The following is a 12,065-nucleotide window of genomic DNA, read 5'->3' on the forward strand; positions in this document are numbered from 1 at the left end:
CTGAGGATCTGCTCTGCGAACACATGGAAGCTTCTGGTGGGAAGAGACACACATGGCAAACTGCATGCAGATATCCTGTCTAATAGAATTTTGTGTCGGGACACATGCTGTGTTGAAAATCAGGCCAGCCAAGAGGACAGGCTGGTGGCGATGTGGCATCATTCTCAGTAGGATGATTGGGGGGGGATCCTTTTTGAGGAGAGGTGACCTGAAGTGGGAATGAGCCATGCTACCCTCTAGGTAGCTGAATCAGCAAGTGGAAAGACCGTGAGGTCACTAGTGGACATCCTCTCTAGCCAGGCCCTGTGCTAGGAATAGGGACACAGTGACGAAGACTGACTGGGCCCTTGCCTATGTCTCACTTCAGAGGCTGAGGGAGCGTGGGGGAGTTGGTGAACAAGACAAAGTCAGAACCCTGCCTGGCTCTGAGCAGCTGAGCTCAAAGCCTACATCATCGTACAACTTAGAGGTCCCTAGCAATTCACAGGCCTGGGTTTCCCTGCCAAGGCTGGGGAGGCAGCCTCTGGCTTTGATTTCCTGGGTTCCCACCTCATTCCTCTCCCAAAGTCAAGGCCCGGGGCAGGATCCTGGCCAAAGTCACACAAGCCTCCCAGGTAGGAAGTTGGCTCCCGATCTCTACCAAAGTCACCATCTGCTTGTTCACCAGGACCCAGGTGCATCCGCAGCAGCCCGGTGCCTGGCCATGACCATCACCTATACAAACCAAGTAGCCAATGCCCGTCTGGGCTCCTTCTGGCGCCTGCTGCTGTGCTGGAGGGGCAGCATCTACAAGCTGCTCTATGGCGAGTTCCTCATCTTTCTGTTCTGCTACTATGCCATCCGCTTCATCTACAGGTATGAGTGGTGGGGCTGCAGCCTGGGCCTGGGAGGAAGGGGGCTAGGGCAAGTTTGAGGCTTCTCCCAGTCAGTGCCAGTTAGCTATAAGGCTGCGCTGACATCTTGGCCAAGCCTTGGAGAGCTGATGAGAGACAAGAAGTCAGACTGAGGGTTGAGGTGTCACCTAGAACATGCACAGTGCCTGGATTTACATTCCCAACACAAGAAGAACAAAACACAAAAATCAGACTAGGAAGATAAGTTAGGAGCTTGAGGTTAGGAGCACCTCAAGCCCTTTTCCAAACCAGGGAGCATTCTGTACCTCAGGCTTGAGCTAGTCTCACCAGGTCTGCCCATTTTATGAGTCTCTCATACAGGCTTTCAGGCTCTGACTGTGCATTTTAAATAGATATGTACTTCATTAGGTGCTGGTAGATCACGCTTGTAACCCTAGCTACTCAGGAGGCTAAGATCTGAGGATCATGGTTCAAAGTCAGCCTAAATCTTCTGTACATCACCTTTACAATAACAATAAAATAAATTTTAAAGACCCACTGAAAAGCCGGAAGTGGAGCTGTGGGTCTAGTAGTTAAGTGCTAACCTTGAGCAAAAAAAGCTCAGGCCTCAGTTCAAGCCCCAGAACCAGTACACACACACACACACACACACACACACACACAAAGATATATATATATATATATATACACACATACATGTATATATATATATATACACACATATATTTTGATAAAACTAAACAATGAAATGTAGGAGAGAAGGATGAATACAACTGCAGAATATATGGTACATTTTAAGGTGAGAAAGTATATTAATGACTAAAATGTATTGGAAACTATCGAATACCTAGAATTATTTTATTATTTTATTGTTGGTCATGGGTGTGAGCATCATGAGCATCAGTGCCTGCCTAGATTTTTTTTTTTGGAAAGACTTTTTACCAAAATAAGTAACATCCTGGTGGGGTAGCTTCATGCCCATCTCCTCACTATTCAGGAAGTTGAGATTGAGAGGATCATGGTTCAAGCCAGCCAGGCAAGAGTTCATAGGACCCCACACCATCTCAGCCAGTCTGAGTTTTGTTTGTTTGTTTGGGGCTTGAACTCAGGGCCTGGGCTCTGTCCTGAGCTTCTTTTGCTTAAGGTTAGCACTCTACCACTTGAGCCACAGCACCACTTCTGACATTTTCTGTTTATATGGTACTGAGGAATGGAACTCAGGGCTTCATGCATGCTAGGCAAGCACTCTACCACTAAGCCACATTCCCAGCCCCAGTCTGAGTTTTTTTTTTTTTTTTGTGGGTCGTGGGGCTTTAACTCTGGGCCTGGGCGCTGTCCCTCAGCTCTTCAGCTCAAGGCAAGCGCTCTACCACTTGAGCTACAGCGCCACTTCCGGTTTTCCGGTGGTTTATTGGAGATTAGGAGTCTCATGGTCTCTCCTGCCCGGGCTGGCTTTGAACCGCGATCCTCAGATCTCAGCCTCCTGAGTAGCTAGGATTACAGGCGTGAGCCACCAGCGCCCGGCTTTTTTTTTTTTTTTTTTTTTAAGAGCAGTTTACTGGCCCTCCCTTCCTTTCTTCTTCTTCCTCCTCCTGTCCCCATCCCCTCCTCTTTCTTCTTCTTCTTTATGGTCTCAGTACTGGAGCTTGAACTCAGGGTCTAGGCACTATCCCTGAACTTTTTCACTCAACGCTGGCATTCTACCACTTGAGACATGCCTCTGGTCTTGCAGTTGTGCTAGTTAATTGGCGATGGTGTTTGATGGACTTTTCTGCTTTGAATCACTATTCTCCAGATCAATTTCAACCTGATTTTGAATGCTGGCTCCTTGATTTTTAAAAAGGATCTCTGTTGCCCATAGCTGGCCCATCTTTCTACTCCTCGGTCAATGGTCAGAGGAGGATTTGTGCAGGAATTGCACTAGGGCCGGCTTATCACCTGCTGTCATTTGTCCTGGCTCAGGTAGAGGAAGGGCTCTGGGTCCAGGCCTCGTGGAAGGGACAGCTGGACCTACCATCTCCTCACCGTGCCCACTCACCCCCATGCCCTGCCCCCAGGCTGGCTCTCACCCAGGACCAGCAGCTCCTGTTTGAGAAGCTGGCTCTGCATTGTGACAGCTACATTCAGCTCATCCCCATTTCCTTCGTGTTGGGTGAGTGCTCCCTTCGGCTGGCCCCCGGCCCTAGGCCTCTGCAGGCTCCACCTAGACCCTGGGGCTGACCAGGAGGAGCTGGGAAAGGAGGGCAGGAGGGAGTCAGGAGTGCCTCTGTGTCCCTCAGGTAAAGGTAGGTATTAGGAAGGCTGTCTTGCTGTTGGCGCTCAAGGGAGGAGCCTGGAGCCCCCGCCGGCAGCTGGCAGCTGTCTGTAGGATTTCTGGGGCCCCAGCAACCGAGGCTTGCGGGCCTTCAGGAAAGGAGGCTTTGATTGCCTCCCCATGCCAGGAAGGCTGGGCTGGGCCGCTGTCATCAGAAAGATGGAGGAAGCCAGGCCTCAGCCGGCGCCGGTCTCTGGCCACAGCCTGGCCCCTCGCCCCGCGTGCCCCAGGTTTTTACGTGGCGCTGGTGGTGACCCGCTGGTGGAACCAGTATGAGAACGTGCCGTGGCTCGATCGCCTCATGAGCCAGGTGTCGGGCTTCGTGGAGGGCAAGGACGAGCAGGGCCGGCTGCTGCGGCGCACACTCATCCGCTACGCCAACCTGGGCAGCGCGCTCATCCTGCGCAGCGTCAGCACCGCCGTCTACAAGCGCTTCCCCAGCCTCCAGCACCTGGTGCACGCAGGTGGGCGCGTGGGCGTGGCCGCGCGGGCGGGGCTGAGGCTGTGCGGGCGGGACACAAGTAGGTGGGTGGGCGGGGCCAGAGCCTGAGTGGCTAACGGGAGCTGACGGTGGGTGGAGCCAGAGCCTCTCAGATTTGAGGATTGAGTGGAGGGCAAGGGGGTGGGGCCAACATCTGGGGGCGGGGCATGAGCTGGAAAGTGGGGCCAGGCCAGGGTTTGAAGCAGGGTCAAGGACTTTCCTGTGATAAGGGAAGGAGCCCTGGGGGCTTGGGAAAGGATTGAGGGTCTAGGATCTGCCTCACTCTGTTCCGATCTCTGGGGAGGCCTTGCCTTAAGTTGACTCTGGACATTAACACAGCCTGACCCTCGTGCTCAGCCAAAATCAGCAGATGGCAATGTATTTGTTCAAAGAAAGAGAATAATCTCCAGAAAATGGAAGAGATTTTTGTTTTCCATTTGCTGGTTTTGTTTGCTTTTCCTTTTGTCTTGTTCGTTCATTTATCTGTCTTTGGGAGGGTAAGGAGGTGCATGGAAATGGAGGATAAGGGGCTGGAAATGTGGCTCAGTGGTAGAATGCTAGTTTTGCATACTTAAAGCTCTGGATTTGATTCCTCAGTACCACATAAACAGAAAAAGCCGGAAGTGGCACTGTGGCTCAAGTGGTAGAGTGCTAGCTTTGAGCAAAAGAAGCTCAGGGACAACACCCAGGCTCTGAGTTCAAGCCCTAGGACTGGAAAAAAAAGAAAGAGAGAGAGGGAGGGGGAGAGAGGAAGGAAGGAAGGAAGGAAGGAAGGAAGGAAGGAAGGAAGGAAGGAAGGAAGGAAAGAAGGAAGAGAAATGGAGGGACAAAGGGTGAACAAATGCAGCAGTGAGACTTACTAGACACTGTTAAAAATGAAACTATACAACTTGTGGGTGGGGATGGGAGGGAAGAACTGGGTGAGAGCAAGGGAAGGGATGACATCATCCATAAAGAAATGTACTCAGCTGGGAGCCAGTGGTTCACATCTGTAATCCTAGCTACTCAGGAGGCTGAGATCTGAGGATCACAGTTCAAAGTCAGCCTGGGCAGGAAAGTCCGTGAAATTCTTATCTCCAATAAACCACCAGAAAACCGGAAGTGGCGCTGTAGCTCAAGCAGTAGAATGCTAGCCTTGAGCTGAATTGCTGAGGGACAGAGCTCAGGCCCAGAGTTCAAGCTCCATGACCTACAAAAAAAAAAAAAAGAAGAAGAAATGTATTCTTCACTTGACTTATGTAACTGTTAACCCCTTTGTACATCATCTTTATCCATGACCTACAAAAAAAAAAAAAGAAGAAGAAATGTATTCTTCACTTGACTTATGTAACTGTTAACCCCTTTGTACATCATCTTTAGAATAACTAAAAATTTTAATTAAAAATATAAAAAAGAAAGAGGATAATAAAGAAGTACACATATCCTTATGGGCTCAGAAGGGCCTTAGTGCCAGTCACCTCTTCCGCAGTTCCTCCCGTCTGTTGCTGTCTTCGCTCTTCTCTGCAGGCTTTATGACCCATGCAGAATACAAGCAGTTGGAGAAGTTGAGCCTGTCACACAACATGTTCTGGGTGCCCTGGGTGTGGTTTGCCAACCTGTCCATGAAGGCCTGGCTTGGAGGTCGAATCCGGGACCCCATTCTGCTCCAGAGCCTGCTGAACGTGAGCCCATTACACAGATGGGGCTGGGATGCAGCCGGAAGGGTGGTGCCTCTGGTAGAACAAGATTTCCTCCACAGAGAAAGCTGCAGCCCCCCTGAGGATCTTCCTCTTTTCCTCACAGGATTCCACAGCCCAAGATGGCCCTTCTCCAAATGCCCCCCTCCATGCCTCTCTATGTGAGCCTGTGACATCCTGGCTCCTTGGTGCTAGATAAGGAAACTGGCAGAGGGAGGTTAATGAACAGTTTGTGGCAACAAAGTCAGCTTTGTTCCATGAACACCGGACTAGGAAGAGCTGAAGATGAGCTTGAGGGAACAGGCAGTATCAGAACCCCATGCTTCCTTCCTTTTCTGCCCCCTAGGAGATGAGCACCTTGAGAACTCAGTGTGGACACCTGTATGCCTATGACTGGATCAGTGTCCCACTAGTGTACACGCAGGTGAGAGCTAGGCTGGTGACGGCGCGTTCCTTTAGGAAATGGAGGCCAGGAAGCCCCCAGGAAGTGGACTCATCTAGAGGCTGGGGGCGGGGTGAGGGAGCTCATGCTGGCAGCTGTGTCTGGAATGTGAAGGTTCTATTTCATGCCAAGTCCAAAGCATTCAGGTTCTTGCCTGGTTCAGCCTCGTAGAGACACTAATTATCTTCATCTGTGTGTGTGTGTTGGAGCTGTGTGTGTGTGTGTGGGGGGGGGTAACTGAGGTTTGAACTGAGGGCCTTAAGTGTTCATTCAACATTCTCACTCACAGCTGGCATGCTATGCCATTAACCATGCCTCCAGTCTGGCATTTTTTTTGTTGGTCATGGGGCTTGAACTCTGGGCCTGAGCGCTGTCCCTCAGCTCTTCAGCTCCAGGCGAGAGCTCTACCAATTGAGCCACAGCGCCACTTGTGGTTTTCTGGTGGTTTATTGGAGATAAGACTCACTGACTTTCCTGCCCAGGCTGGCTTTGAACCTCGATCTTCCAATCTCAGCCTCCTGAGTAGCTAGGATGACAGGTGTGAGCCACCAGCGCCTGGCCAGTCTGGCATTTTTTCTGATTAATTGGAGCTAGAGTCTCACTGTAATTCTCTGGATCCCAGCCTCTTGGGTAGCTAAGATTATAGGCAGAACCATTGGTACCCATCTTAAAGAGGAGAAACCGGGTGAAAGTCAGAACAAAGCTTAAGACTCTCATCCTGAGAACTCTTTAATCTGGGAAGTCCCTGCTCAGGCCTTCTCCCCCTCCCCCCCCCCCCCCGCCCCCATCCCCTCCAGGTGGTGACAGTGGCAGTGTACAGCTTTTTCCTGGCTTGTCTAGTGGGGCGGCAATTTCTGAACCCAGCCAAGGCCTACCCAGGCCATGAGATGGACCTCATTGTGCCTCTGTACACATTCCTGCAGTTCTTCTTCTACATGGGCTGGCTGAAGGTGAGTCCTTCCCACACTCACCAGGCCGGGACCCTGACTGGAGTGGTCACAGCCAGGTGAACCCTGATCTTCATATCTCAGCCTCCTGAGTCAGTAGCTAGGATTACAGGCCTGAGCCCCTGGCCCCTGGCCATATGCTGTGGCTTTGAAGACACCATGTCAGACGGATGTGGAGATGATAGGCTCTAAGCATTAAGAATGAGGAACAGAGCCGGGTGCTGGTGGCTCACACCTGTAATCCTAGCTACTGAGGAGGCTGAGATCTGAGGATCACGGTTCAAAGCCAGCTTGGGCAGGAAAAGCTGTGAAACTCTTATCTCCAATAAACCACTCAGAAAAACAGAAGTGACGCTGTGGCTCAAGTGGTAGAGTGCTAGCCTTGAGCTGAAGAGCTGAAGGACAGCGCCCAGGCCCTGAGTTCAAGCCCCATGACCAAAAAAAAAAAAAAAAAAAAAAAAGAATGGGGAACAGAGCTTCAGGAGGTTTGACTCAGGGTTCCCAGGGTCCCATCTGTCCCCCAAGGTGGCAGAGCAGCTCATCAACCCCTTTGGAGAGGATGATGATGATTTTGAGACCAACTGGATCATTGACAGGAACTTGCAGGTATGGGGGAAGGGAGGGAGGACACATTATGGAGCCGTCCCAAGCTGGACCCAAGGAGGAGGGTGATCCCCCACAGTTCTGTAGGATGCCTTATAGTGAACTGTGCCCAATCCCAACCCCCTTCATAGCCAATCATTCGCTCACAGAATTCTCACCTCAACTCAGTGTATGTGTGTGCGTGTGTGTTAGCACTGAGATTTAAACTCAAGGCTTTACACTTGCTAGATAGATGCCCTGCCATTTATTTGAGCCATGCCCTTAGTCCTTTGTGCTTTTATTGTTTTTCTAGTAGGGTCTCACTTTTTGCCTGGGCTGGCTTGGACTACAGTACTCCTATTTGTGCTTCTTACATAGCTGGGATGGCAGGCGTGTACCACTGCACCCAGTTTTCTTCTTGGTTGAGATGGGGGATTTCTGTGAACTTTTCTGCCCAGGCTGGCCTGGAAACACGATCCTCTCAATATCAAGTTTCCAAGTAGCTAGGATTACAGGTGTGAGTCACTGTTAGGCTCATCTCCACTTCTGAGGATAGAAGGAAGCATCTGTTGAGGTAGATCCACAGAGGGGGGGAAAGAAAAGTAACTTCACTAAGTCATAGGTAAGTGCATGGTACTGCCCAGGCTGAACTGTCTATTGGATTGCCCCCTCTGTCTCTGGAGACCAGGTGTCCTTGTTGTCTGTGGATGAAATGCACCAGGACTTGCCTCCTTTGGAACGGGACATGTACTGGAATGAGATGGAACCTCATCCCCCCTACACGGCTGCCTCTGCTCAGTCACGCCAACCTTCCTTTTTGGGTTCTACCTTCAATATCAGGTGAGCTGTGCCAGAAACTTGGGTGGGAAATCCCTGAGGTGCAGGTTGCTTAGCAACTTAGAATAGCCTTTGTTAATAATATATAGTTAAGATGCCTACTAAGGGCCAGGCAATATAGGAGGCTCTTTAGAAACATGTCTTTGTTTTTCCTGCCCAATTATGCTAGTTTGTTATCTCCAGTTTTCAGACAATTAGGTACAAGTTCAAAGAGGTTAGCTAAGTTGTCTGGTCCAAAGCCACATAGCTAGCAAAGGGCACATTTGAGCCCGGTATGTCTGCCTCTACCATCACATTCTTTTTTTTTTTTTTTTGCCAGTCCTGGGGCTTGAACTCACAGCCTGGGCACTGTCCTTGAGCATCTTTTGCTCAAAGCTAGCACTCCACCACTTGAGCCACAACACCACTTCTGCCTTTTTCTGTTTATGTGGTACTGAGGAATCGAACTTAGGGCTTCAGTATGCTAGACAGGCACTCTACCACTAAGCCACATTCCCAGTCCCACCATCGCATTTTTTTTTTCTTTTGTCGGTCATGGGGCTTGAACTCTGAGCCTGGGTGCTGTGTCTCAGCTCTTCAGCTCAAGGCTAGCACTATTCCACTTGAGCCACAGCACCACTTCCAGTTTTCTGAGTGGCTTATTGGAGATAAGAATCTCATGGCCTTTTCTGCCTGAGCTGACTTTGAACCATGATCCTCAGATCTTAGCCTCCTGAGTAGCTAGGATTACAGGCCTGAGCCACCACGCCCTGCAACCATTGCATTCTTTTTTTGGTCCGGTCATGGGGCCTGAACTCTGGGCCTGGGCGCTGTCCCTCAGCTCTTCAGCTCAAGGCTAGCACTCTACCACTTGAGCCACAGCACCACTTCCAGCTTTTTCCTTTTTGCTTATGTGGTGCTAAGGAATAGAACCCAGGGCCTCATGCATGCAAGGCAAGTGCTCTACCACTGAGCCACCTTCCCAGCCCCAACCATTGCATTCTTATACCACAACTGAGGCCCAGAGAGAAAAGAGACATGCTCAAGGGCAGCTGAGCACCCAGTGGGAGCTTAGAACCTGTTCCCTGACTCTGTCCTGATCTTTGCTTTCTGACAAACTGGGAGCTTAACAGGAGCGGGGCCATTCAGCACCTCCTAGGTACACTTTGCAAGCCAGACACTGGTGGCTTGTGTCTATGATCCTAGCTCCTTAGGAGACTGATATCTGAGGATTGCAGTTCAAAGCCAGCCTAGATAGGAAAGTCCGTAAGACCCTTCTCTCTAGCCACCAAAGAGCTGGAATTGGAGTTGCGGTTCAAGTGGTAGAGTACCAATAGCCTTGAGTGAAAAAGCTAAGAAACGGTGCTTGGGCCCTGAGTTCAGGCCCCAGTACTGACCCAATTTCCTCTGCCAAGTCCCATTTCAGTTTGCTTAGGTCAGAAACATTTCTGCAGGTTGCCTTGGAGCCTTCCATTGTCTGCACCCCCACATTTGAAGGTTAGGGTGGGGAGGGTAGATGACAGAATAAACAGTGCATAGATGTTGCCTGCAAGGAACACACAAGTGTGTAGTAATACTCAAGGCCTCAAACTCTGGGAACAAGGCATAGAAAAGAGAATGCTAGGGACAGGATGGAGAATGGAGATTGCCTTTGGGTGGGTGGGAGGCCTCCTGAGCCTAAAGTTAGGCCTTGGAGCACAGAGGACTTGGAGGTGGGCAAGGGCCGGCCGCTCTGGAGTAGGTGAGCTCTCTCTTGCAGAGGGAAGGTCTTGGGGCCACAGCAGGTCTGCTGCGAAGAAGCCAAATGTCTTTCTTGGCAGGTGTTGCTTCTAAAAATCCCTTGAGGAGGGGCTGGGAAGGTGGCTCAGTGGTAGAGTACTTGCCTTGCATGCTCAAGGCCCTGGGTTCGATTCCTCAGCACCACATAAGAAAAAAGCCAGAAGTGGTGCTGTAGCTCAAGTGCTAGCCTTGAGCTGAAGAGCTGAGGGACAGCGCCCAGGCCGAGTTCAGGCCCCATGACCAGACCCCCCCCAAAAAAAATCCCTTGAGGAACCACAAATCCCTTTGTCTTGCTCAAGAGATTGTCACTCTTGGACCTACTGTGAATGGCCCAGGGGGACCAGGAGTTCCTCTTGCCTGGGGTTAGAGGTTTTAGCAGGAAGAAACTCTTACATGCCAAGCTGGGGAGTTGGAAGTTAACAGTGGGCAAGAAGGAGACAGAATAGTGAGAGAAGTGGGCCTGGAAGGAGTTGCGGGGATGTCAAGGGAGAGTTGGGCCATTCATTGGAAGAAGACAGAGCCAGGTGCTGGTGGCTCATGCCAATAATCCTAGCTACTCAGGGGGCTGAGATCTGAGGATTGTAGTTTGAAGTTAGCTAGGACAGTAAAGTTTGTGAAAATGATCTCTGACGAACTACTAAAAAGCCAGAAGCAGAGCTGTAGCTCAAGTGGTAGAACACTGGTCTTGAGTGAAACAGTAATTACACACACACACACACATTTGCTCATGCACACATGCATGGGTGGCTTTGGCTCCAGACCCAGGGAGGGAAGGTCAGCTTTTGTCTACCCACTCAGACCTGACTGTCTCCGTTTCTTTTTATTGCCAGCCTGCCGAAAGAAGAGATGGAGTTTCAGCCAAACCAGGAGGACACGCACAATGACATCATTGGCTGCTTCCTAGGGCTGCAGTCCCATGACCACTGTCTTCCCAGGACAGACTCCAAGAGCAAGCTACTAAGGTCCAGGAAGGAATCGTACCTGGAGGGCCGGCCCACCAATGCCAAGCAACATCCGAGGGGACAAGAAGACAGCAAAGCTTGGAGACTTAAGGGGGTGGATGCGCTCAAAGCGGCCTCATTCTATGAGAGGCCAGGCTACCACAGTGCCCCTCAGACACCCCTCAGCCACACCCCCATTGTCTTTCCCCCAGAGCCATCAGTACCCTTGAGGCTTCACAGTATGGCAGGCACAGACACAGAAGACCAAAGCCTTTTAAATCCTGTGACTTCTGAGGCCAAGGAAAGTTTTGAATTGCTCCCAGATGATGAGACTTTGATGGCGCACCAAGGTCACATGAGGAAAAAAACTGTGGAGTTTAATCTAAACCATATGCCAGAGATCCCCAAGAATTACCTCAGAGACCCTTTTCTGGAGCAATCACCAAGAAATCGACACACTATACTCAAAGATCACACAGATCCCTTCTCAGCCTTGGAGAACAGGTATGTCCTCCCAAAGCAGGTTGATTGCATTCCCCTCTGTGAACAACCTTCCTCCAGTTGTCTGGCATGGTACATAGGTCCCTCACACTATGGACTTAGGAGGGTGTGTTTACTCTACCCAAGATCTTATCACCACTCCCCTGGAAGCCCCAAAGTGACAGACCAGATTCAGGTGGGCCAATGTTATCAAAGGGCCCTCTTTATATTTTGTGCAGAATGGCCTGGGACTCTATGCACTGTACCCAAGGGTCTAAGTGATGGTGACTCTTGTTAGTCTTCAAGGTGGGAAAGTAATCCAGTCCGGAAGCAAGGCAGGCAGGTGGTAGGGATTATTTTATTAATGCTTTAGGAATCCTGCCCATACTTCTAAAACTTTACTATTTCCTTAAGCCTCCAGCTGTCAAGAGTTCCCAATTCTAGACTTCTCTGCCCAATGAGAAACTCTACCCCATTCTAATCACAGTATGGGAAGTGTGACTTCCCATTTCTACATCTGTAAGCTATTTTTGTGGTCACAACACCCGGCTTGTGATTGAAACGCAAAGGGTAACATAGGGTAACAATTTCAGTTCTTCTTGGGCTAGACTATCCCAACTAGAATAAGAAAGATGGCCCAAAATCTGCCTCAGCTTTTCTACAAAATTAACTTTGTTGGGCGCCAGTGGCTCATATCTGTAGTAACTATTCAGGAGTCAGATTTTACGATTGCTGTTTGAAGCCAACACTGGT

The 12,065-nt window shown here is 50.3% G+C and overlaps 1 protein-coding gene across 1 annotated transcript; it reads left to right on the forward strand.

The window, feature by feature from the left end:
* Positions 1-703: 703 nt before the first annotated feature.
* On the forward strand, positions 704-11,590 carry Best1 (bestrophin 1). The gene is made up of 10 exons (XM_042675784.1): positions 704-855; positions 2,912-3,006; positions 3,399-3,632; positions 5,156-5,310; positions 5,672-5,749; positions 6,565-6,717; positions 7,240-7,320; positions 7,985-8,136; positions 10,722-11,355; positions 11,552-11,590. The coding sequence occupies exons 1-10, from the start codon at positions 704-706 to the stop codon at positions 11,588-11,590; spliced, it is 1,773 nt and encodes a 590-aa protein (XP_042531718.1).
* Positions 11,591-12,065: the final 475 nt, after the last annotated feature.

The sequence above is a fragment of the Dipodomys spectabilis genome, unplaced genomic scaffold (assembly GCF_019054845.1).
Source record: "Dipodomys spectabilis isolate Male_0828 unplaced genomic scaffold, ASM1905484v1 ptg000030l, whole genome shotgun sequence".
Taxonomy (NCBI): domain Eukaryota; kingdom Metazoa; phylum Chordata; class Mammalia; order Rodentia; family Heteromyidae; genus Dipodomys; species Dipodomys spectabilis.